General features: G+C 33.6%; 4 protein-coding genes across 4 annotated transcripts; 3 read left to right on the forward strand and 1 right to left on the reverse strand.

Moving 5' to 3' along the window:
* LOC104711052 (expansin-like A3) lies at nucleotides 7,340–8,560 on the forward strand. The gene is made up of 3 exons (XM_010427722.1): nucleotides 7,340–7,519; nucleotides 7,602–7,896; nucleotides 7,988–8,560. The coding sequence occupies exons 1-3, from the start codon at nucleotides 7,399–7,401 to the stop codon at nucleotides 8,361–8,363; spliced, it is 792 nt and encodes a 263-aa protein (XP_010426024.1). The 5' UTR covers nucleotides 7,340–7,398; the 3' UTR covers nucleotides 8,364–8,560.
* On the forward strand, nucleotides 14,892–16,125 carry LOC104711054 (expansin-like A1). Its single transcript, XM_010427724.1, has 3 exons — nucleotides 14,892–15,116; nucleotides 15,205–15,499; nucleotides 15,594–16,125. The coding sequence occupies exons 1-3, from the start codon at nucleotides 14,996–14,998 to the stop codon at nucleotides 15,970–15,972; spliced, it is 795 nt and encodes a 264-aa protein (XP_010426026.1). The 5' UTR covers nucleotides 14,892–14,995; the 3' UTR covers nucleotides 15,973–16,125.
* On the reverse strand, nucleotides 16,079–16,710 carry LOC104711053 (histone H2B.7-like). Its single transcript, XM_010427723.2, has one exon. It carries the CDS (start codon nucleotides 16,616–16,618, stop codon nucleotides 16,229–16,231), a length of 390 nt encoding a protein of 129 aa, XP_010426025.1. The 5' UTR covers nucleotides 16,619–16,710; the 3' UTR covers nucleotides 16,079–16,228.
* On the forward strand, nucleotides 19,585–20,171 carry LOC109126660 (putative defensin-like protein 256). The gene is made up of 2 exons (XM_019230463.1): nucleotides 19,585–19,777; nucleotides 19,932–20,171. The coding sequence occupies exons 1-2, from the start codon at nucleotides 19,717–19,719 to the stop codon at nucleotides 20,147–20,149; spliced, it is 279 nt and encodes a 92-aa protein (XP_019086008.1). The 5' UTR covers nucleotides 19,585–19,716; the 3' UTR covers nucleotides 20,150–20,171.

Here is a 26,666-nt window from a genome sequence, read left to right on the forward strand (position 1 = left end):
CCCTTCGCCGACTTTGATCTCATCGCCAATCGAGATGTTGTTTGACGAATTGGCAGATCTAGCTCCATCACAAGATCGAGGGGAGTTAGAGAGTCCCACTCGATCGAGAGGAGGTTCAACCATCTTCGGTTCGACGGGAACGTCGGAAGACGAAGAGGACCCCTGATCGATCCTAGACTCGGGGGGAACGATTCCTTGTTTGCTTCCTCCTGGTTCGCTTAAGGAGCCTAGAAGATTCCGCTGACATCTCAGAATCAGACATGCCAAAAGCTCGGTCCGATGGACGAGCCCCAGAGGAACCAGAGGACGAGCGTTCATTCAAGTAATCTTCACACGAGTTTGACATTAAACTCGAAGATCGACAATTACAACAACAACCCAATCAGAGATTACTAATACGACAGGCTATAAGTTACAAGACAACAATTAACTAAAGAGATAAGGGGTTAACTCGAATATAGCGGCTGGAGAAGAAGTGAGAAAAATGCTCCAATGGCCCTCCTTTTATAGAGGGAAGGAAGAGAAACCCTTAATGCAGCGATTGGGAGTGAAGCGGCACGAATTTCAAGGCGCGACGCTTCAGTTACGTTTCCTCCGAAGGGACACAAAACCCTAGCACAACATTTCATAAATGGGCCAGGCCAAAAAACTCCCAAATAAAAGTTCATTGGCTCAAACAGAAGCCGACTCCAATGAACTGAGGGAGGGATAATTGTTGGATATGGGTTTCACCCAGCCTTAACAGGCCTTCAACCTAGCCCATTTACCAAATAGTCAACTTGGGACTCAGAGATGTTGGCTGACGAGGTCACATCTAACGGGCCGACAGAGTTTCTAGAAGGCCCAATAAAGACGGACAGCCCATTGACCGACGGCCTGCAAAGAAACGACCACTGACTTTGCTCAAAGGCAATACCACATCGATCCCGAGGCATAAAGATGAAACGTTCCATCAACAATAAATACCAGGGGAGCGACGTGCAAGAGGCATCAAATAACCGGAAGCAGGAGTCGGGAGTTCGTCCAATTCTAGCTTTAAGTGTTATCAGTCAAATTGTGAATACATTCATTCTGTAATCAGCCGACCGGCTTTTAGCAGATACATTGTAATTCGACGATCTTTGACAATCTTAATAAAATCCCTAGGCTCCTTAATTATTCTCGAGCTAATAGTATTACTCGTTCAACATCTAGGCTTTAATAAACTAGTTTGCTAATGGAAATGTGTTGTTATGGACTAAAACCAACAATACAAAAACGTGTATAGACGAACAGGGGCGGAACTAGAAAAAAATATTAATGGGTGCAGAATGCTCTTAGGAGGAGTCGAACACAGCACCTATGATCAATTCTAGGTAAACTCTAACCATTTTGCCACTTTACTTACATTGTTTAGTGTAAAAAATTTACGTATTTCTATACTTACTGGGGGCAACTGCCACCACCAACCTCAACGTGGGTCCGCCACTATAGACGAAGTGACGAAGAGGATTTGGGCATCAATATTTTGGGGGATTATAATTGTTAAGATAAATATTTGTTTTAGATGATGATGAACTAGGACCATTTGCAACCTCATTCTATTTTGGAGAAAAAACTTCTTCAACCTTACATTTTCATCTCCAAAACAGATATCTCCGTATTTGATAGACCTATATTTTATACAGAAATAAAGTTAGTTATTAATTATAATTTCATATTTAAATTTATAGATAACTATGTGAATTATATAGTTAAATAATATTATTAAATACAACAATTACATATATTACATAGAAACAGAAAATCCAAGACAACAAAAAGTACAAACTACATAGCGAACAAATTTTTTTTTGGGTAGAATTGATTTAACAATAAAATTTGAAATACATAATGAGTACTTAAACTCAAAATCAATATAAAATACAACAATAACTAAGAAATGTTGTGTAGTGTAATTTTGTTCTATAACAAATTTTAAATAAAAATATATGGTAATTTTTTGCTTATTTCTTATATATAATATTTGGGTTGATTTTGTAATTTCAATAAAAAAGGGTCATTAACAAATCAATACTTATATACAATACTTCAAATATTATTTTTCTGAAATAAAAAATAGATGAATATGTTGAAGGAAAACCAAACACCAAATTGGAGCAAAAATAAAGAAATAGGTTGGAGATGCTCTCATATAATTTTGTTTCGTTTTATTGAATCTAAGAGCGGTCCGAAGTTTTCGATATCCTATGCAGATAAAATTTGCATGTGTCTTTCCCATTTTTATGATTTTTTCTCTCCTCGCTTTAAAATTCATCTTATTTTCTTACAATTTTTGCAAGCTTAATTAAATTAAACATGTTAAAATTCTTTCGTAGATTAACTCCTCACTTTAACGAAAATTCACATATCTATTCCAAAAGTTATAGAAACGAAAGAAAGTGAAATTGGGTTTGGAATTATAACTAAACATTTTTTAATGTGAAAAAATGTGTGTCGGCGAGGTTAAAACACTATAAGAAAACACGTCTTTTGTGAGGAAACGTTGCGACGGAGGACAGCTCTCGCAAATTTGCGGTGGATTTGCGACGAAGGTACGAGAAAACAAAACACCTAGCAAATCCCTCGCAAAATTTGCGAGGAAGTCCGTCGTCGCAAATCCACTGCGCAATTGCGAGGCATTTACAACTAATTTGCAGGAGATGTCACATTCCTCGCAAATCACTCGCAAAATTGCGACGCATTTGCGAAAACAGAATCAATAGCAAATTTGCTACAGACATGCGAGTGAATTGTGATAGCCATAGCAAATGAATTGTAAAATTAGGAAATTACTTTTTTATAAATATTACAAAATTAATATAATTATTCTGAAATACATTTCAATGTTTTCATATATAAGATGAATTATTCTGAAATACATTAGTATTAATGATTAAAAAGTTGATAGAAAAGAGTATGATGAGACATTAAACCTTATAATATACTTGAAAGTTAATTTTACTAACTTTTCAAATTATTTTGATGGTTTTTATAAATTAAATATACATGGTTGCGACAAATTTGCGACTAATTTGCTATAGTCGCAATTCTATCGCAAATTGCGTAAATCATAGCAATTCCCTCGCAAATTACAACTTCAAACCCTAAACCCTAAACCCTAAAGACTAATTACATTAATATTAATGATTAAAAAGATGAATTCAAGACTTATAATCAAAGATAGGACAGTGCAACACAAAATATTTGGAGAATTGGACAATTTTTTGGAATATTTGTCAAATATATGTCTCAATGTAATGAACATATAGGAAGATAGTTAGAAGATAGTTAATGATTAGAGGAAGATGCAAAATTGGACAATTTACGACAAATATTTGATGATAGAAAAGAGAATGATGAGCCTATTGGACCTTATAATATACTTGAAAGTTTATTTGACTTAATTTTTTAAACCATTTTTGATGGTTTTTATAAATTAGATATTCAAGGTTTGCGACAAATTTGCGAGGGACTTGCTAGTTGTATAGCAAATTACTCGCAAATCCATCGTAAATTTCACCAGTCATAGCAAATCCCTCGCAATTTAAACCCTTGAACCTAAACCCTTAAGACTAATGACATTACTATTAATGATTAAAAAGATGAATCCAAGATTTATAATCAAAGATAGGGCACAAATGATAATTTCAAAACCTAAACCCTAAATTACTCGCAAATTCATCGCAAATATCTCAGTCCATAGCAATTCCCTCGCAAAATCTAAAAATATTAATTACATATTTTAATATGTTTGCTAGGGATTTGCGAGGGACCCTAGCTAATCCCTCGCAAAAGTTGCGAGGGACTTGCGATGCAGCGTTTTTCTATATAAATGGAAAACCTAGTTTGAGCGAAGCTCAAACCCTTCGCAGCCGACAAACCCTAAGTCTCTTCTTCTTCTTCTTCTGATTTCTTTCTTCTCCGGTTGTTTTCTTCTCCGGTTTTCGACTCCTCCGCCTCTCCCTTATCCAAGTCTACTCCTCCTCATCTCCCTTATCCAAGTCTTCTCCGGTTTTCGACTCCTCCACCTACTCCCTTATCATCGTTTTTGATTTTAGGGTTTTTATTAGGGTTCTTATTCGATTTTGATTTTCATTTCGATTGTAGGGTTCTTATTTCGTGTTCAATTTCAATTTTTGGGTTTCGATTTTAGGGTTTCAATTTTGGGGTTTTGATTTTAGGGTTTTGATTTTTTGATTCGATTTTGGTTTTAGTGCTTAGGTTTAATTTTAATTTTATATGATTCTTATTAATTTTGACTTAAGGGTTTCTAATAATCTTCTCGAGACAATAACGGTACTTATTTTTTTTTGTTGTAGATGTTTACTGGGAACGACTACACACAATTCCTCTCGCAGACTAATGCTCCAAGTCCATGCAGTGGTGGTTCTCGAGGGTCGTCATCGGGGGTTCAAGGTTCTCGACATGCAACCTCACAGCATAGGCCTACGGCACCTGCTTCATCTCCACCCATTCGTACGCCTCCAACCGCTGCTGCATCTCAATCGATTGGTCCCGATGCAGCCACACCTTCATCTCCAGCCACTCCTACATCTTTGCCTCAACGTTTAAACAGTATGACGTTGGAGGAGTTACTCGAGAGTCCTGGCCGTCAAAATCTAACACGATTAGATCCAAACCGTTCACCAGGAACTCTCTGGTAAGAGAATGATTAACTTATTTCAATTTTAAATTTGCATTTTTAATTTTAGGATCAATAATTACATCAAAACAGTTATGTTATCCCTAGGTTTTGTGATGATGGGAAGGTTGCAGCCACTGTCCGCAGCATCTTTGAAAGAGATTTCAAAGAGCCTCATGCTAATTGGTCACAGACGCCACAAGCGGTCGTAGATCGTTGGTATGAAACTTTTGCGGTAAGTAATAGTTTTGTTTAGTTTAATCGTTGATATATAACTTATGTAGCTTGGATCAATACTAATATATTTTGTTTTCTTTTTACAAGCAAACATATAACTGGGACCGTTCTATAAACGGTAGAGTTAGACATGAGTTTGACAAGAAGTTGAAGGAGCGGATGTGTGATCAAGTGTGCGGGTGGAAGGGAAAGTGGAGGGAGAATGGTGATGATGCAAGGCCCCGATGGATTGATCCTCAAGTATGGGATGGACTAGTTAAGTATTGGGGTGATCCCAAATCAGAGGTAAAGAGTATGAACGGCCGTAAAGCTCGATATCATGATCCTGATGGCACTGGCATACATAAACACCGCTCAGGCCAGACCTCTTCTAAAGCTCGTGCCAGAAAACTTGTAAGCTTCTAAATTCTTACAAGTTACAAGTTACTACTTGTCTGTTAATTCTTATAAGTTACAAGTTTCTAAATTCTCTGTTACTTCTTGTCTTTTTCTTACTAATGACCTTTGTCTTTTGTTTTACTTTGTGTTAGGCTGAGGTGACTGGTGAAAGCACTCCAGATTATCTACGTGTCCTAGAAGACACTCACAAAAAACCCGATGGGAGTTTTGTCGATGGAAAGTCAGAGTCCATCTTCAATGAAGTGTCATCAAAGATACAAGAGGCTCAGTCTCAGCTCTGTTCAGGGGATAACACAGAGAGTTCTGCTTCTGGTGGGTTGTCTGTTCATGCCAAGAACAAAATTTATGCCGAGGTAAACTTCTTTTTTATGTTAGATGTTGGATGTTGCCTTATTGTTTGAACGTTTTTGTTGTGTTAGTTTGTCTCGTATTTCTTATGTGTTGTTGTGTTGTTGTGTTAGTTTGTCTCGTATTTCTTATGTGTTGTTGTGTTGTTGTGTTAGTTTGTGTTGTTGTTGTTTTGAAAACTCTAAAGTTTGTCTTGTATGAGATTGGTCTTGATAGTTTGTCATAATATTAGGATATGCTACATTTGTGTTGTTGTGTCTGTTCTAGGATCCGAATCTTGTATGTCACTTGTTAGTTCTTTCAAATGAATATGAAAGTAATTGTTTGATTGTATTGATCATAGTTGCTCCGAGGAAGAAAAATAGACTTTATGGAGTTGGTTCTCTGCAACATGAAGCATCTTCAGCCCATTTTGGACCATCGCTTCCGCCTACTGAGGATCCGATTGTTCTTGCTCAGAAGCTTGCTGTCGCTGAAGCTACTCTCGCAACCCAAGCCACTACTCTCGCAACCCAAGCCACTCAAATTCAAGACAGTGCACAAAAGATGCATAGCTATGATGCATATTTTGACTACCTTGCCGGGAAGGATCCTGAGTTTGCTGCTAAGTTTGGAAGCAGGCTTGTTGACTCCGGCACAGGCACAGGCACAGGCACAGGCACAACCAGTGGCACAGATACATGAACCGGAACCAGGGTTCCCTCTCCATCACTCTCTTTTTAAGACAATTTGATATTAAGTTCTAATGGTTATTTTGTTTTTTGGACATGGTTGTTGTTAAGACAATTTTTTGTTTCTTAATTTTTTGTTTAGAAACAAAAAATTGTCTCGGCTAATATGTATGTTTGAATTTCATTTTATATTTTGATTAGAATTTCTATTTCTTATAAAATATTGTGAAAATATAAATATATAAATATATAAATTTGAAAATCAAAAATACAAATATCAAAATGAAAAAATTTCTTAATTCCGTAGCAAATTTATGCTACGGATTTGCGATGATTACTAATTTGCTACGGATTTTGCGACGAAACACATATCTGGGTTTATAATTTTATTAAAACTTTGCAACGGAAACAACGTCACAAGGATCTAGCAAATCTGCGAGGGATTTACGTTGACACATTTTGCAAGAGAAATGTGAGGAATGTTGTTCATCGCAATTTGCGAGTGTCTTGCGACAGATAAATATTCGTCGCAAAATTTACGAGGAAAGTGCTACGTGTATTAATTTGCGATACGCGATTAGCGAGGAATTGACGATCCTCGCAAATGCGTCGCTAACACCAGTTTGCGAGGGAAGAGCGACAAATCTTGCCATCGCAAATCGCGTGTTTTCTTGTAGTGAAAAACAAAGATATGTTGTTTGATCTTTTGAAAAGATGAGACCGATCGATATATGTAAAGGTAGGTGCAAAACCACGTCATCCACCATGAGTATATTTGGTAAATTTGTCATTTGACATTTGACATTTGACATTTAAGTTAACCAGTAACTAAATGTGCAATTAAATTTGACATTTGACTAATGACTAATGACTATGAGTTAACGCGTAATTAGAAAGAATACACAATGACTCTATGACTATGACTCTGAAGATATGAAGATTCTGAGCTGGCATCATTCTTCACTATTATATAATCCCATTCTTTGTCCTCTCTTCTCTTTTCATATCAATTCCATTTCAATCAATTTTGCTCATACAGATTTTATTATTTGTTTCCTCAAAAAAAAAAAAACACACAAAATGAGAAGCTTTCTCTACCTACTCGTAGTAGTGTCTCTCTTCTCATCATATGTTAACGCATGTGACCGATGTCTTCACAGTTCTAAAGCATCTTATTTCTCATCTGCCTCTGCTCTCTCTTGTAAACATTCCTATCTGCTCTCATTACTTCTTATAAAAGTACTTGTTTCTTTCTTTTCTCATGTCTTGATGTGTTTTCACATCCGGAGCTTGTGCTTATGGCTCTATGGCTACCAGTTTCTTCGCCGGACACATTGCGGGAGCTATACCTTCCATTTATAAAGATGGTGCTGGCTGTGGCGCTTGCTTCCAAGTTAGATGCAAGAACCCCAAGTTGTGTACCAGTAAAGGAACCATTGTGATGGTCACAGACTTGAACACGGGCAGCCAAACCGATCTTGTCCTTAGTAGTAGAGCTTTTAGGGCTATGGCTAAGCCTAGTGCTGGTGCTGACAAGTATCTTCTCAAACAAGGCATCGTCGACGTTGAATACCAAAGGTTCCATTCTTGAAACACCCAACTTCTTGGGTTTTTTATGGTCACTTGATTTATTTTGGTACTAATAAAAACATTTTGGAAATGAAAACAGAGTTCCTTGCAATTACGGTAAAAGGAATTTGCACGTGAGAGTGGAAGAACCAAGCAAAAAGCCAAACTACTTGGCGATAAAGCTTTTATACCAAGGAGGCCAAACCGAAGTGGTAGGCATCGACATTGCTCAAGTTGGTTCGTCAGAATGGAGTTACATGACTAGAAGCCACGGAGCCGTGTGGGCTACTGACAAAGTACCAACCGGAGCTCTACAGTTTAGGTTCACGGTGACAGGGGGGTACGATGGCAAAACGGTTTGGGCAAAGAGGGTTCTTCCGGCCTCATGGAAAGCGGGGATGATCTACGATGCCGGGGTTCAGATCACCGACATTGCTCAAGAAGGTTGTGATACATGCAGTCACATATGGCACTGAATCATTACAATTCTTCTTATTTAGGCAAACAACAAACAAGTACCATTCGATTATATATTAGAATTTATTTATACGAAACAAGAGGACTAAGAAGATCTATATATGTGTTATATGTACACGGTACACTACTCAAGAACCAAAGTTCATTCTAAAAAAAACTAGAGTCACTATACATTGCAATATACAAGCAAACTAGATTAAGACCCGTGCTAGAGCACGGATTGAAATATATTTTATTTATATTGTAAATTTTATATAAAATAAAATTTATGTGATTGTTTTTAAATATTTTTTGGATAAAACATTATGCAATAAAATCATATATTAAATATGATGGCTTGAAAAAAGACACATATTTTGTAAGTTTTATATTCTTAATGATTCTAAATAAGTATCCGTGTTATAACACTGGTTAAATTTTGTTTTATACAAAATTTTGTATATTTTATATTTTAAAATAAAATTTTAATATGTTGTATTAGGTGATATATGTGAAGTTATTTCAACAATGTATATTCTACATAATGACTTGAATGTCATTATAAGACATAATTTTGTAAATGTGCTTTTTAAAAAACGAGTTATTATATTATGAATAATTTAATATATTGTTATACTTTTTGTTTTAATATACTTGGTTTCTTGAAATTCTTTCATATTATAGTGATATATTATTGACATTGCTATAACAAATCAATTTAGAGTGTTTATAGTTTCTAACTTTTATATCAAGTTTCAATATATGAAAAATATTTCAAAATAAATTATTTAAAGTTTATTATAATATATAAAATTATAAAATTCAACAAAAATATAAAATTGAATTTAAATAGTCAAATTTTAACCCGTTACTCAGTAAATTTTTTAATTCAATAGATATTATTTCTAAAGAATAATATTACTAAAATTTGAATATTTTATAGATTAAACAATTTATATTTGTTTTAAGAAATTCAGCTTATTTTATATCCGGAAATAATTATAATAAATAATATGATAATTTATTTGTTTCACAAAATAGAATCATATATAAAAATGAGAGGTGAAGTATAATGATAATTAACAAATTAATATGTTAAGTTAGATATCAAAAGATTTTATTTGATGAATAATTTAATAAAGGAATTAATATGGTAAGTTAGATGATATGATTCTTTAGAATATTCTCTTTAAGATTTTCTGTATAACCTATTTGTAACCAATTAATCTATCAATTAATGTATAACATATTTGTAACCAACTTATTAAAATTATATAGTCTAAAAAATAATGTTGTGTACTTCCGTTTTATTATAAAGGGGATTAAAGAATTCGACAAGAAAACAAAATAACATAGATATGTCTACATCTCTTAAGTTGTACAAGCTATTAAACATGAATATTGGATGCAAATGGTTGTCAACTAAAAATAATAACAAAATGAGATGAAAAAAAAATGAGTGGAATAAATTGTGACATCCATTTTGGAGGCATACTAGTGAGGAAGATGAAAAAGAAAAAAAAAAATTATTACATTAAGATATTAGAAAAAAAAATCGATTAAAAGAATTTGAAGAATAATGACATAAATTTGACAATATTTGTTGTAGTGTTTTCAACTAAGCACAAGTAGAACATATATATCGACAAAAGTTACAACTTAGAGCTCTGCTTGAATTTTTGTCCAGAAAAAAAAAAAAAAAAAAGAGCTCTGTTTGAACACGAGACATCCCTAGAAAAATGCTTAAGTGTTTTTTTGCTTTATATTTCAGAAACACTTTAATAATTATATAAACATATAACGGTATAAGTGTATATGGGACTAGATATTGGAGACAAAAGAGAACATTATTGTGTTTATTATTTTTGGTAACTCAAATTTAACAAGAAGGTTTCGTGGTGTAGTTTGTTATCACGTCCGTCTAACACACTGAAGGTCTCCGGTTCAAACCCGAGCGAAGCCATAATACCTGTGTTTTTGATCATTTTTCCTTTAATGTTCCCAACAATATAATAATATATGCTAGGCCTAATAACTGTTATCTTGATTTTATCTATATTAACATTTTTGAAGTACATTTTGTGTTATGCCCTTTTAGTCATAGTTATTAAAAAAATTATTTATAATTTTAACCCCTAGAAAATTTCCTAAAATAACAATTACATCAGATTTTGTTTCCTAAATATTTTACATTTCATTCCTACTAAAAATGTAACAAACTGCAATCAATATTTTATGGAAATAGAAGCTATACTATATTAATGACACCTTCTATTGTTTTTTGAAGATATTATATCTCTAAATTTTTTGTAAACAAAGAAAACAACAATTTAATTCCTATTTTGTTTGTCAAAACATGTTAGCTTCGATTTTTAATGTAGATAAAAATGTTAATATAGATAAAAACTTTGATTCTCATTTTTTAAAATCATATTTTTGATATATATATATAAACTTAATAAAAACTTTAAAATATTATAAATAAAAGCTTATAAAAAGTTAAAAATATTATACAATGTTGTTATATAGTAGGACGGGTTATAAAGAAGACATGCTGGAATTAATAAAATATCATTAAATTTATGCATAAACACAGGTTAAATCCTTATTTTATTATTTGTCAACACTACTAATATTAGAATATTTGACATATCAAATCAACTTACTTTAACTAAGATTTTGTAAAATAAGTAAATTATTATGAAAATATGACTTAATCACGGCTTATAAATTACTTATTATGCATTTAAATCCTTTATTTTTTTCTAATAACTAAAAATCAAATAGAATCTCAAACACTAAATAAAACAAACTAAATTTAACAAAATAAATAGTCACACAGTATACCGCAAGTTAAAAATTAATATTAACATTTTAGCCGTTTGAACGGCTGAAAATTTTAATTATTCCTTAAGCGGCTGAAAATTTTAGTTATTCCTTTATTTACAAAACAAACTACAATTTAACAAGTAAATACAATATAAATTATAGATAATAATAAAATTATAGACCCGTGGTGTACCACGGGTTAAAATCTAGTTTTAGTACATTTTATTCATCTTGATGAAATATTTGGATAACTAATTCCCTATATAATAAAACGGAAATACATAACTTTTTATTGTAGACTGTATAATTTTTATAAGTTGGTTACAAAATAGGTTATAGATTAAATATAGGTTGGTTACCAAAAAGGTTATAGATTTATTGGTCAATATACACTTAAGAATATCCCAAAGAATCCTCTGAAAGAGAATATTCAAATGATTTATACAATTTTCAAAATAAAATCTTTAGTATTCAACGAAAGTACACAACTTCTTTTTGTAGACTATATAATTTTTATAAGTTGGTTATAAAATATGTTATAGATTAAATATAGGTTGGTTACCAAAAAAAGTTATAGATTAATTGGTCAATATACACTTAAGAATATCCCAAAGAATCCTCTGAAAAAGAATATTCCAATGATTTATACATACAAAATAAAATCTTTAGTATTCCATGTATTGTTACAAAATATATACTGCTAGGCATAAAAATGAATAAAATATTGGCAATTTATCACACTTAATTGTGATTTCCGGGATTTAGTTAAAAATAAAATCTTACCTAAGCACTGGTCATATTAAAACACTTTCACCAAATATGTTCAAAAATTAAAATTAAAACAAACAACAAATATAACCATATATCTCATACATAAATTTACAATATTAACAATATAAAACTTACAAAAAGATGTTTTTTTCAACCTATCATATTTAACATATGATTTTATTACATAATGTTTTATCCAAAAAAACTTTCAAAAACAATCATATAAATTATATTTTATTCTAAAATTATAATATAAATAAAAAAAATTGAAGCCGTGCTCTAACACGGATCCTAATCTAGTCTATCATTAATTGATTTAACTCCAATACACAAAAAGTGCTGGAGACTTTTGAGCTATAATAGGATTCTTTAATCTAACGGGCAAGACTCAAACACATACTTAAAATGCAGTTTAATCTCAGGTAATGCAAAACTGTTAGTGTGGAACAAGAATATTCTTGCCTATTCATACATATGGTGATGTAATGTCTCATCTAACTTTATAATTTATTGGCTTTTGTCCTTGGTGTTGATTGAGTTTGCAATTATTTGATCTTCAAGCAGGCCAAATATAGCTCGATCGTAAGGGTTTGGAGTCTTTTTGTATGTCACACGCAATGCAACCATTGCAATAGTTGTTATCAGTCATCAGAGACATTAATGATTCTTTTATAATACCGCCAAAGAGAAACCAGCAAGAACAACGGAAGGAGCACTTTTGTATTTTTTGTGAAACATCATTAGATTTTCGACAGGGATCCCCTGTGACTCTTCATCATACGTACAAACGGCAGTTTACAAGGCCATCAACAAGCAAGCACAAGTGTTGCCTTAACAGAATCATATTCATATCATATTTGTTTTGTTTTGTTTGGTTTTCTTTTCTTAAGAAATACTTTGCAAGTCGGAATAATTTATCATGTTGAAAAAGAAAAATCAAACAAATAACTAATTTGGATATGTTTAATTTCTAAGAAATTTTGATTAGCAAAGTGTTTTTGGAAATTCTTTCAATTTTTAAGAAATGTTACAAAAATTAAGAGTCACAAAAATAAGTGTAACTCTTTTTAAACATTTTAAAAATTACTGGCTTGAATTAGCCGAACTAGACGATGTGCTTACTTAAACAAATAGAAGGCTAAGATTAGGTGGAAATGCATTGGTTTTGGCATTAGTCATGCTCACCTCAGTGGACTCCTTCGCAGCCCCACCACTTAAAAAAATGAATACTCTTCTTGTTACTAGACATTAGCATTTACCAAATCTCATTAAGCACTAAGCTCAAGAGGACATGAGTGTTCGTTCCTATATGTCCCTTTAATTTAATACTCAGTAATTGATATAGAATCTAGACAAAATAGAATCGTAATCTTATATTTCGTATACCCCCGACAATGAAACAAAAAGAGAGGGAGTAGTATGAAGATATATATTCACATGTAGTAATCAATGCCATGGATATGACAGAGTCGTTCTCACATGGATATGTTTAATGGTATACCTATCTGTTGAAATATTTTGAAGATTTCATCGACTTAAATCAACAATTTAACAAACAAAATTATGATATCTCCGCTAAATGATAATTAATAATACCAACACAAAGTGGATAAGAGTTTAGTGATAAATCTCTTGAAAATGAGAGGAGAGGCTATAGTGCTCCACATCCTAATTATTATTTGTGTTTATACTTTATACACTTGGTTTGGTTGTTAGTGGGAATGAGTTGTTATGGACTAGAAAACCTAATCCTTTTAGTTAAGTTCACGTACACCTCTCATTTCCTTGTGACTTTTAACAACAAATGTAGAGTTCTTTCATAAGACAAAAGTGAGAGGATTTAATTTTAATTAGTGAGGAAGACAAATATATAGTAGTAATTAATAAAAAATAGAAAATACTTGGGTAGATTTATCATTTTTACATTAACCAATGATACAAAAACATGTGTAGAGGAAAGTGATGAAAAGGGTTTAGGGAAAAAAGGAAGAAAGTGAAATTGGTTTTGGAATTTGTTCTTATCTTTACCATCCTTCTCAAAGCCATCCCCTTTTTAGGTTTCTCTCTTGTTTTAAAATCCATTATTAACTTTATAGGGTAAGACGTGTTTATGGATATACTCAATGATTTTTTTTCATTTTAATATCAAATGCATGGACTATAAAGTAATAATAAAAATTGGGGTTCAAACTTTTGTATTTTTCTATCTGAAAATACTCTCAAATCAGTTAAAATCAAATGTGAAATTGAACTTTTATTAAAATTAAGAATCGTTAAATAAATAATATCGAATTTCAACTAGTAAATAAAATGATTTAAAAGAAAATAATACATCATTTTTTATAAAGATTTTAAACAACAATGATCTAATAATACATGATTTTGTTTAGATTTCCAAATCAACTAAAATCCAATAATCATACTATTTTATAAACAAAGTTCTGGCTGGCACATTTCCGAAATTTTGTTTTTATCACCAAACAAGAAATATATGTTTGTTCCTTCAAAATATTAAAAATCAACTACAAATTTTTAATATAACTATTTCATTAGGTTACAAAAAAAGAAAAGAAACATATACTTATGGGTTTGTTTCGTTTCTTAATTAGTTTTTCAATACTCTACCATATGTTTGTTACCTAATCAGAGGACCGACATGTACAAAAGGCTAAAAAGAGTCGGTGAATTGGCCATGTCATCGTCCCACCCCATGACTCATATTGGTAAAACTAAATCTTCTCTCTTTCACACTTGTTCTTTTACTTTGGTTTGGACTAATAAAATTAATTAAAGATGTCACTTTATTAACATATGAGTAAAACGCGTAATTAAGGAAGCTACTCACACACATACCTAGCTATGACGTGACCGTGTGTGTTAGATATGGAGACGCTGAGCTGGCATCAACTCTCTCTTCAATCTTCATATCACTATTATATAATCCCATTCTTTGTTCTCTCTTCTCTAAACGCATGTTATTCACATATCTCTCTTCTCTCTAATTTGATCATATAGATATTATTTGTTTCTTCAAGAAAAAGAAAACACAAGAATGGGAAGCTTTCTCTACCTTGTTGTAGTCATCTTCATCTTCTCATCATCAGTTAACGCATGTGATCGATGTCTTCACCGTTCTAAAGCATCTTATTTCTCCTCTGCTTCAGCTCTCTCTTGTAAAGATTCAATCTTCTCTTCTCTCATTACTTATAAGTTACCATCTGTTTGTTTCTTTTTCTCATGATTTGTTGTTTTTGTTTGCAGCTGGAGCTTGTGCTTATGGCTCTATGGCTACAAGATTCTTCGCCGGACACATTGCAGCGGCTACACCTTCAATCTACAAAGACGGTGCTGGCTGTGGAGCTTGCTTCCAAGTCAGATGCAAGAACCCTAAGCTATGTAGCAGCAAAGGAACCATTGTTATGGTCACAGACTTGAACAAGAGCAACCAAACCGATCTTGTCCTGAGTAGCAGAGCTTTTAGAGCTATGGCTAAACCTGTTTCTGGTGCTGACAGAGATCTTCTTAAACAAGGCATTGTCGACATTGATTACCAAAGGTTCGATTCTTTAAAGCCAACACCTAACTTTTTGTTTTTCTTAATCACTTTCGTAAGTTAGTAACAAGAAAAATTTGGTAAATGATAAAAACAGAGTTCCTTGCGATTACGGGAACAAGAACATGAACGTGAGAGTAGAAGAAGCGAGCAAAAAGCCAAACTACTTGGAGATAAAGCTTTTATACCAAGGAGGTCAAACAGAAGTAGTAGCCATCGACATTGCACAAGTTGGTTCATCACGTTGGGGTTACATGAGCAGAAGCCACGGAGCCGTGTGGACTACTGACAAAGTACCAACCGGAGCTCTTCAGTTCAGGTTCGTAGTTACAGGAGGATACGACGGCAAAATGATTTGGGCTCAGAGTGCTCTCCCAGCTAATTGGGAAGCTGGTAAGACTTATGACGCTGGTGTTCAAATTACAGACATTGCTCAAGAAGGTTGTGATCCATGCGATGCTCACATCTGGAAGTAGTAACTCAATTCCAAATCCCAAATTCTTTAGGCACACACAACACACCATTTCTAGGTTTTATATATATGTAATGTGTAACAGAGTTGTTTATTTAACCGAGTTTAAAAGAACACAAACGCAAATCTTGATTCCAAAAGAGATTTCATAACATTACTTTACAACTGGGGGGAAACGAGAATTAAAAAAAAAAACAAAAACAGGTAACAAGCGAAAGTAGAAACCCTAAAACAAGATTTGAAAACCCTAAATTCCCAATTCAAGAACTGGTGAATTTGGTAACAGCTTTGGTTCCTTCAGAGACAGCGTGTTTAGCGAGCTCACCAGGGAGAACAAGTCTCACAGCAGTCTGAATCTCCCGAGAAGTAATCGTAGCCTTCTTGTTGTACCTAGCGAGCTTAGACGACTCCGAAGCGAGCTTCTCGAAGATATCGTTGATGAAACTGTTCATGATTCCCATGGCTTTGCTTGAGATACCAATATCGGGATGAACTTGCTTCAGAACCTTGAAGATGTAGATCTTGTACGTCTCGACGCTCTTCTTCTTCATCTTCTTCTTCTTGTCACCTCCAGCTCCAGCTTCTTTCGGGAGTTTCTTGCCGGCTTTTGGTTTCTTCTCCGCTGGCTTCTTCTCTGCTCTCGGCGCCATTGTTTTTGACTTTTGTGATTTTGTCTTTTCTGGGTTGAAGAAAGAAGAAGCACAGATCTGAATTGTGTTTTTTGATATCTTTACTCGATGAAGATGAGTTTTGCTTTTATAGTAGTTCGAGTAATTGATTCTATTGGTTATTAGGTCTTGACGAAGATCGATGACGTCGGAGATCCTAGCCGTTGATTGTGTTTTTAATCGACGGTTTATAAGAATGTTTGTAAACTAGGTCAGCTCATGAAGCGGGATCGCTGACGTGTCAAATATTTGGTATATGGTTGCGCGGCGTTAAAATCTCCGTTCCCGCTCCACTAAAAGTTTTGATGGGCTTTTTTATTGGGCTCATTTAAATAAATAGGCCTGATCCAAAGCTAATCTGTGTAATTTAACCAATGAAAATAGAGTAATTATATGCTACATAATACTATATTTAAAAATAAACCAAAATTAAAGATAAAAACTAAAGAAAAAAATCTTTATATTTTTAATTTGACAAGATTAAATATCAATTTAGGTTTATAAAATAGTGTTTATATTTTTAGCCTTTAGGTTTTTCAATTAAATGAAATTATATGTTGGTTTAGGTTTATAAAATAGTGATTAACTAGGTACCAACCCGCACTATATGCGGGATAAATCAATTTAAATAAAATATTATGAGAAAAACTATTATTTGAGATTTAAGATTTATTTGTGTAAAACAAAATATGTGAGTAGTGTTTTTTTTGTTTATTCAAATTTGCGTTTTGCTTTCGGTAAAATATGTTTTACCCGTGAAATATTTAAACTTGGAAAAGAATTTTAAGATGAGGTAGAAATTTTTGATTTGTTTTTGTGTTTCTAAAAATCAAATTCACATATTTTATGTTTTATATTATCATCTACATCACTATACCATTAAATAGATAAAAAATACTTTTTAGACTAATCAATTTAATTTAAACTAATCATAAGTTAAAAAAATGCAATGAGAAAAATGTATAAAAGTGGTAAATAAATGAATAATTTTTTTATTGTTTGTGAAATAAAATTTATTTCTAATTATTAAATATGTTATAAAACTGATAATTAAATACATTTTTGGATTTTAATTGTTGATTAAATTTTTCATTTTTGAAAACTTATAGAAAATAAAATTGTCTTATATATGTCAATTATATATATGTAAATAATAATGAGGTGAGAGGAGAGGATTATAGATTTGTTTTTTTTTAATAAATACAATGGCAGGGAGTTGTAAATAAATAGATGTTTTGAGGGTTATTTGATAAAAAGTGTTCTGAGCTCTGTAACGCTGACACATCAGTTTTTTTTTCTCAAGTGTGCTTCTCTATTAATTTATAAGGGATACAGAGTTTGTTTCCTTAATATGTTGTGTTTTCTGATTTTAATTTTGATTTGTTTTTAAATATAGTATAAGGTGGCATACTACTCTATTTTTATTGGTTAAGCTATAGGGGTGAATTTAAAAGAAAAGACTTTCTCTCTCTTATTTCTTTCATATCTTTCAGAGAGAGAAAGTTTTGGTTCCTCTTTTGTAATCTCCGTCTTAAATCGGAGTTTTTTGTTTGTACTTTTAGATTCCGGCCTCGTTGCCGATTTATCTTTCCGACTTTGTTTCGTATTTTATTTTGTTTTTTTCTCTTTTGGTTGTCTTTTGTAGTTGAAATTAACACTTCCAACTGTGGGAAGTTGTGAATTCCGGGAGTCATTAGATGGATCCTTTCTCACTAAGTGCTTGATTCTTCTATCAAGTGATGGTAATTCCTCGCTCTCTGCCAAAAAAGCTTTTATAATAGAGCGTCGGTTCTCCTTGGTGGACTGATCAAGATGATGCGGTTTGATTGGGACGAGATATGAAGAATTGGAGTATTCGTCGTGTTTTGATGATTCTCTGATGAATATTCTGAACTAATCTGCTAAGGTTAGAAATTATGGTGACAAAGTTTAGGTCAAATCAATCTCTTCTGGTAATATTTGGCAAAAGGCGATCTGGTACAGTTGAAGGCAACTAGAGGTAGAGGTTTCTCGGAGGACTGAGATGATCCTCTGGCCGACGAAGGAAGTTTCCGGTGAAGATGAGTCGGTGATGGCGTTGCTGACGAAACCTTCTTCTTCTCTCAACATCCCACGTTGCATAACACGTGTCTTCATTTTGTTTTTCTTATCTTGAAATATTTGCAATTGGTGGGCCTTTTCGTAGCCTTTCTTGTACCGATTACGTTCCCATTTGGGCTTTCTAAAAATATTTGGCCTACAAAAAAAAAAGCTAATAGGGGTGAATAAGGAGGTTCATATAAATATGAATTGATATAATTAAATATGAATAAGGAGGTTCATAGTTATATGATTTGATATAAATATGTTTATAAAAATTTCAATAGTAATTAAAAATTTATGCATATCCATGTTTGGAAAGTCAAATCTTGAAATAATTACACATATCAGATTTTACCTTATAAATGGTAAGTCAAATCTGGATACAAAGAAAAAAATATTGATAAATCAAATCTTGAAATAATTACACATATCAGATTTTCACTTACAAATGGTAAGTCAAATCTAGATACAAAGAAAAAAATATTGTTAAATCAAATTTTGAAATAATTACACATATCAGATTTTCACTTATAAATGGTAAGTCAAATCTGGATACAAAGAAAAAAAAGATTGATAAATCAAATCTTGAAATAATTACACATATTAGATTTTCAGTTATAAATGGTAAGTCAAATCTAGATACAAAGAACAAAATATTGATAAATCAAATCTTGAAATAATTACACATCAGATTTTCACTTATAAATGGTAAGTCAAATCTGGATACAAAGAAAAAATATTGATAATTCAAATCTTGAAATAATTACACATATCAGATTTTCACTTATAAATGATAAGTCAAATATGGATACAAAGAAAAAATATTGATAAATCAAATCTTGAAATAATTGCACATATATATATTTGGTAAGTTAAATCTTGATATGAACATATAAATTGATGTAAATTTGACAAGAGATGAAGTGCAACCATTAACTTCACCACTGAAAGTAAAAGAACATTTACTTAGAGAAATCAAGAGAACAATTACTTAGAGAATGAAAAACATTTCATTTAAAAGTATGTTATTGGTTTCTCTTCTTGTCATCGTCTTCTTCGGTAAGTGTGCACACTTTATCAATAGTAACATTTTCAAACAAACCAATAGAATTTTACATATATTTTTACCAATTTTTGAGACTAGTCTTTGTTAAATTTAATTTTAATATTTTTGTTTCAAAGATCAATTTGTTTAATTTTTGGTGATTTTAAGGACAAAATTTTGCGTACGTGGATAAGTGCGATACAGACGAGACATGCATGCGAAACTGTTTATGTGATAATGCGTACTGCGACAAAAAACGCCATATTTGCGTGTATAATTTATATGGTATGGATTCAGTTGATATCAGTTCTTCCAAGCAGCATGGTATTCAAGATCATAAAGGTTTTGGCAATGGAGCACCTCCACCACGAAGATTGAAATTATAATGATTAAATTAAAAATATTAGTCTAATAACAAGTTATTAAATAAAATAATTTATTTAAATAATTTTGATTTGTTATTTTTGTTGATGGTCATAAATTATGAATATCGTCTTAAATAAAATCAAGATGAGTTAAGATTACAAATTTAAACATAGAAAACGCATACTTGAACAATATACATTATTGTTTTACATATTAGTTTTGGTTTCCTAATCCTACAAATCAAATAATTTTTTTTGGGAAAACCATTAAACTATATATAAGTGATGTTCATTTGTTCTTCCAAATGGTCAACCTAGATGCAGATGAAAAATGATATTCGTGATGCAGATGAAAAATGATGTTTGTTTAGTGCAATTAAACACATCATCTAGATGTATTTGTCAAACTCATCCAAAAGGTAGAAAAAATGTGCATGATTTTAAGTGGTGGATTCATATGGTGATATACTTCCAAAAATTGTAAATGTCTAAAATACCTTAACTTACAATATTTTCAAAACCACATATATACATCAAAAAAATTTCTCAACTTGTAAAGTCAAGAATTATCATTTTTCCGTCAAAATCGCAAAACGGCACGATTATGTTTTTATTTTTTTTACCAAAATGTAAAAAATACAGGGGTTTCCATCAAAACAAAATCTTTTTACCAAACTTTGTGTTACGCCAAACTATAAGTCATGATTTTTGCAAGAAAATTTGCAAAATACCGTTTTTCAACCAAAACCAAAAATCACGATTTTGGCGAGAAAATTATGGAAATGTGCACACCAGAACTGAAAAACCAGAGAATTTTGTTTTCTGTCCAAAATTATAAAAGATAAAATTGTAAAATTGTGTTTTCTCGTCAAAACCGGAAAATATAAAATTGTGTGTTTCTCACCCAAATTATAAAAGGTAATTTGCAAAGTAGCATATACGTGAATGATGTCAGAAAAAGAAAAAAAAATTCTCACATATGATGCAGCGCATCTTAACGGTATCTCTATTTTGGTTTTTACTTATGGGTTCAGTTTATATTTTGTTTAGCTTCATGTGTTAAGTAGGCTTTACCTTTATGTTGGGTTTCTTATATTCATTAGGCCTAGGGTTTTTGACGTCTCTCTTTGTTATTTATAGCCTCCTTTGTGTTTAGAATAGGTAAAATATTATTGAATAAGAATCAAAGCTTTCAGCTTCTTTATTTTCTCTTGAACATTGGCTATTCATCGAATCAACGATTTTCAAGTCTCGTCTCTTGTTCGGCTATTCTTCGAATCAACGAACAACTAGACATTCCTTCTGTTTGGCCATTCCCAGGAATCAATAAGCACAAGGTTCTATCCTGGTTACGCTGTGCCAGTTTTGGTATCAGTGACAAAGACAATTCGTTCCCAACCGTGTTTTTGACTTTTGCAAACATGGCTGCTATGCGCAAAAAAAAAAATCTGAACGGCGTGAAGAGGAACAGCTCAATGAGTGATGCAAACAAACATTCAAGCTATGATCACCAATTCGATCCATGAATTGACAGAGACTTTGTTGAACAATCAATTCCTTCCATAGGATCTGGAATATGAAAGTTCAGAGGATGCTCAGGAGACCCCGTTCGCTCGAGAGCATCTTCCACATCCTCGAAAACAGGAATCTCGTGATGGAGAGTGATATCTTGTGTTCTTATGTGATTTTAAAGCTTAATTATTTATTGTTTTGTGCATATTCATGAGCATTTAAGTTGTTTAGGTTGCATTTTGCATCAAGTTTGGTATCTCAGATGTTGGAGTAGAGATGTACAAGAAAAGTGTGCTTTGGAGCTAAATAAGTCAAGAATTAGCAATATAATGGAAGACACACATTTGGATGCGCACAAGATGATTGATGATTCGGAACCAGTCTGCAGTCCCTCAAAGATCGACTCGTATGAAGACCTTTCATTGGTATTTAGCTCTGGAGTTCTTCACCAAAGTTATTGGAAATTGAGTAAGATTTTCAATGGAGGTGATTTAAGGATAATCGGATGTGTGTGTAAGGAGTTATAGCTGTTTTAGTGAGAGTATATACAGCCAGAACTGGAGATCAGATGGACCAAGGTGCGAAGACACAATTGCGGCCACACCACTCGGCCAAGCCTAGGCCGATGGAGTTCAAATGGTTGAAGGTGCGAAGACACACGCGGCCAAACCAAGGCCGAGGGAAGACACGCGGCTACACCACTCGGCCAACCCATGGCCGATGGAGTTCACACCAAGCTTGTTATATTTTTGATCCGGGTTTGACCCAGTTTGTTTTGGGTTGACCTAGGTTCTCTTCTACTCTCCTATAAATACTCTAAACCTATTAAGGAGACTGATATCTTATCTTATCTCTTGTTTTAGTAGCCACTTAGGGTTCATAAGCTTGTTTACTCTTGGTTATTGAATCCTTTTGATTTCCCAGTTTTAATAGCAATTTCTTCTTCTAATCTCTCAATCTATAAACTCTTATCATGATTTCACAAAGATCAAACTCTTTCCTTTGTGTGATCATGATGATGAGTGAGTAGATCTTTTAAGAATTTTGGGCTTGGTAGATTAGAGAGATAGATGGTTGATCTTTGATGTCTAGGGCTTTATTTATGCATTTCCTATCTTGATTAGTGATAATAATGCTAGATAGCATTGATCAAGCTTGAGTTTAGACTTTAGGATTTCCATGCCCACAAGGTGTTTGATGAAATTCCTGAACCAAACTTTTCAAGAGCTTTGCATTCCTAGCCAATGGAAATTGATGATTAGGGTGCTTAGTGGTATTTGAACTTGTTCTTAATGCATGTTTGTCTTGTGATTACCTTTGGAAATTGTTGATTATCACTTGATTATCATAGGATCTCTATCATGGAAATGAATTGATTTGCATAAGTGTTCTAGCCATAGGATTGTTCTTGATTGTTACTTAGACATCTAAGATTGATTAGCTATCTCCCAAGTCAATTAACTTGCCCAAGGTTCTCTTGTAAATTCTTGATTTTCAGTATTATTGCTAGTTGTGTTCTATTGCCTTGAGTTTGCATTGTCTTGTTTACTTTGTTTGAATCATTTTGTTAGCTAAGATTGTGAGAAAAGAACTTTTCCTTATTAAGAATAGATTAAGCATCTTTGTGTATTCTTAGTGTGTTGTTTAATGCAAATTGTGGATTGATAATAATTGATATGAAAGTTACTACATCAATTTGGCGCCGTTGCCCGTTTGCATTCTAATTGACCATTAGGATTTCATCTTTGCTTGAGACTATTCATTTACTTTACACTGTTTGTTACTTGGGTTGCATTGGTGGTTAGTATTTGATTTTCAGGGTGTATGAACTTGAGAAACCACAGCTTAGCAAACTTGTTTCAGCCTGTTGACGACATACCCCAACTTGAAAGAGAGAACCGCCGTTTAGCCCGCCAAGCCATGGAGAACAACCCGCCTCCAGCCGCTGGTCATAATGGACATGATCAGCCCAATGAAAACCAAGTTCCTATCCATCCTCCAAGACAAGCCCCTCTCATTGGAGCCTATGATGCACCAAATGTCAATGGACATAGAACTGGAATTAGAGCTCCACCAGTTGAGAACAATCACTTTGAGATCAAGGCCAGTCTTATCAACATGGTTCAAGGATCAAAATTTCATGGTTTGGCAATGGAAGACCCTCTTGATCACTTGGATCAATTTGATAGGTTTTGTGGGACTGTTAAGATCAATGGTATCTCTGAAGATGCCTTCAAGCTGCGCCTTTTCCCCTTCTCTCTTGGTGACAAGGCTCACATTTGGGAAAAGAATCTGCCTCACAACACCATTACCACCTGGGATCAATGTAAGAAGGCTTTTCTCTCCAAATTCTTCTCTACTACAAGAACAGCAAGGCTAAGGAATGAGATATCAAGCTTTACTCAAAAGGGAAATGAGAGTTTTTGTGAAGCATGGGAAAGATTCAAGGGGTATATCTCTCAGTGTCCACATCATGGTTTCTCCAAGGAGTCACAGTTGAGTACACTCTATAGAGGAGTTTTGCCTAAGTATAGAATGCTTCTTGATACAGCAAGCAATGGAAACTTCTTGGGCCAAAATGCAGAACAAGGGATGTTGCTGGTTGAGAATCTTGCTCAAAGTGATGGGAACTATGGAGAAGATTATGATAGAACCTCAAGAGATTATTCTGATATGAATGAGCAGCACAGAAAGGAGATCAAAGCATTAAATGACAAGATGGATAAGATGCTTATGGCCAATCAAAAGCAAGTTCACTTTGTCCATGAATGTGAACTTTATCAAGAAGGCATGGAAGCTTGTGTTGAAGGTCAAGAGGAAGTCAACTATGTAGGAGGCCAAGGGTATAACAAGTTCAATCCTAATTACCGCAACCACCCAAACCTCTCTTACCGCAGCACCAATGTGGAGAACCCACAAGATCAGACTTATCCACCACAAAAACCACCTGGTTTTCCTTCCCAACCCAACTATCAGCCAAAACCTCAAGGAAACTACCAAGCCAAGCCTCAAAATTATTCTCACCCTCAGCAACAAATGAATGCACCACATCCTCAAGGTCAAGTAGATGACACAACTGCTTTACTTAGACAACTCCTAGAAGGACAAGGGAGAGGTGCCATTGAACTTGCCACACAAATGAAAGCAATGCACCACAAGGTTGAAAATGTCTATGGTGAGTTAAATGCTAAGATAGAGAGGTTGCAAACACAAGTCCAAGGACAAGCTTCCTCATCATCAATAAGACAAATGGGTTCTCTACCAGGAAAATCAGAACCAAACCCAAAGGAGTTTTGCAATGCCATCTTCAAGGAAGAAGTGAACAAAGTTACTAGTATGAGTTTTGAAAAATCAAAAATGGATAGCCATGCTGATGAGAATAAAAGGTCTATTGAAGAGATCTCTTCTCTCCTATATGGTTCTGATGCTGAGAGTTTGGTGGTTGCTAAAGTTGAGAAATCTGAGAAGGGATCAAGGGGTAAGGAGATAGTTGCCAAGGAGGTTGAAAAGAAAGATGAACCAAGTGTTGCTCTTCCTCTTTATATTCCTCCAATTCCATTTCCACAAAGGGTTCTTACAAAGGCCAAAAAGAAAGTGCTCTCAAGTTTCAAAGCTAGTATGAATAGAGTTGGAGCACCTTTGCCTTATGTGGATAGCTTATCTCAAGTTCCTCTCCATATAGAGTTCATCAAAGCTATTCTAGCAAACAGAGAGAAGGTGGAAGAAATCATGGGAATTTTTGATTCACCAAGTGAACAACAACCCAGTCCAAAAACACTTTCCAAGCTTGAGGATCCAGGCAGATTTACTATACCTTGCTCACTTGGTGCTTTACAACTTGATGATGCCTTATGTGATTCAGGAGCAAGTGTCAATGTAATGTCACTTGAGATGGTAAAGAGTCTTGGGATCAATGACATGAAGCAGCCCTCTTCTTCCATCATGTTTGGAGATGCTTCCTCAAATTCTCCACTTGGTTTGCTTGAAAATTATCCACTCAAGGTTGGGGATTGCACAGTTCCAACAGACTTCATGATAGTGAAGATGAAAGAAACCAACAAGCTCCCTCTCATACTAGGAACTCCCTTTCTCAACACTGTGGGGGCAAGCATTGAGTTCCCAAATAAGAGAATAACTCTTCTTCATGTGAATCCTAACACATCCTATCCTATCAAACCTTCTTCCTCTACAATGTTTTGTGGAACAATCACTAGTGAAGAAGTGGCAACTAAGGAAGAGCATAGAGACTTGAATGACCAACATCAAGAGCTCCAAGTTGATAAAGTGGAGATTAAAGAGACCACAAAGCTTGATGAGGACATTGTGGATGGTGAGTGTTTAGACTCCTTGTTTGATGACCTCAAAGGAGATTCAAGAGTAGAGGATTTGGGTCAAGCAAATAAAGTTGTTGACAAGAAGAAGAGGAAGAAGAAACAAAACCAGCTTCCCACCATTGTTTCTTCTCCTATGACTTTGTGTTTGCATCCCTTGGGGCTTGTTGATGGAGCAATAGAGTACAAAGTGAAGAACAAAGGTCCTTCTTCACCTTTTGCAAGTGTCAAAGCCAAGCTAGATCCCAACTATCATTATGACAAGGATAAGCTTCATGAACTTCTCTCAAGTGTCATTACTATCAACCTCCAATCTCCTTCCACCAATTCAGCAAGATCTCAAGGGAGCACTAAATCTCCTCCTATCACTCCATTCCCTAAAGTTCACAACTAGGGCCAAGGTATGGTCCTCACATCCTATTGTATATATCATTTGAGTCTTGTTTTCTTTATTTTGTTAGTCTTTCTCTTGGACTTTTCTCACACAGGGACTGTGTGAATTAAGTTTGGGGGAGAGACTAGCCATCTAACATTTTGTTCTGTTTTGACTTTTATGTTTTGTGTGATGCATTGTTAATAGCTATGTTTTGAGAAAAATAAAAAAAAATTGAAAAATTTTCGAAAAAACAAAAACAAATTCATGTAGCTTTGCATATTCATTCTTGTGTTTAGGATTGAGTCTAGAAGCATTAAGT

Source organism: Camelina sativa, chromosome 9 (genome assembly GCF_000633955.1).
Source record: "Camelina sativa cultivar DH55 chromosome 9, Cs, whole genome shotgun sequence".
NCBI classification, from domain to species: Eukaryota; Viridiplantae; Streptophyta; class Magnoliopsida; order Brassicales; family Brassicaceae; genus Camelina; species Camelina sativa.

Excerpts from the sequence above, each read along its gene's own strand:
- LOC104711053 (XM_010427723.2), bottom strand. The coding sequence starts at position 16,618 with ATGGCGCCGAGAGCAGAGAAGAAGCCAGCGGAGAAGAAACCAAAAGCC.
- LOC109126660 (XM_019230463.1), top strand. The coding sequence starts at position 19,717 with ATGAAAAACATTTCATTTAAAAGTATGTTATTGGTTTCTCTTCTTGTC. Across the intron at positions 19,778-19,931 it reads TCTTGTCATCGTCTTCTTCG|GACAAAATTTTGCGTACGTG; the intron begins GTAAGTGTGCAC and ends GGTGATTTTAAG.
- LOC104711052 (XM_010427722.1), top strand. The coding sequence starts at position 7,399 with ATGAGAAGCTTTCTCTACCTACTCGTAGTAGTGTCTCTCTTCTCATCA. Across the intron at positions 7,520-7,601 it reads ATCTGCCTCTGCTCTCTCTT|CCGGAGCTTGTGCTTATGGC; the intron begins GTAAACATTCCT and ends GTGTTTTCACAT. Across the intron at positions 7,897-7,987 it reads GTCGACGTTGAATACCAAAG|AGTTCCTTGCAATTACGGTA; the intron begins GTTCCATTCTTG and ends AAATGAAAACAG.
- LOC104711054 (XM_010427724.1), top strand. The coding sequence starts at position 14,996 with ATGGGAAGCTTTCTCTACCTTGTTGTAGTCATCTTCATCTTCTCATCA. Across the intron at positions 15,117-15,204 it reads CTCTGCTTCAGCTCTCTCTT|CTGGAGCTTGTGCTTATGGC; the intron begins GTAAAGATTCAA and ends TTTTGTTTGCAG. Across the intron at positions 15,500-15,593 it reads GTCGACATTGATTACCAAAG|AGTTCCTTGCGATTACGGGA; the intron begins GTTCGATTCTTT and ends TGATAAAAACAG.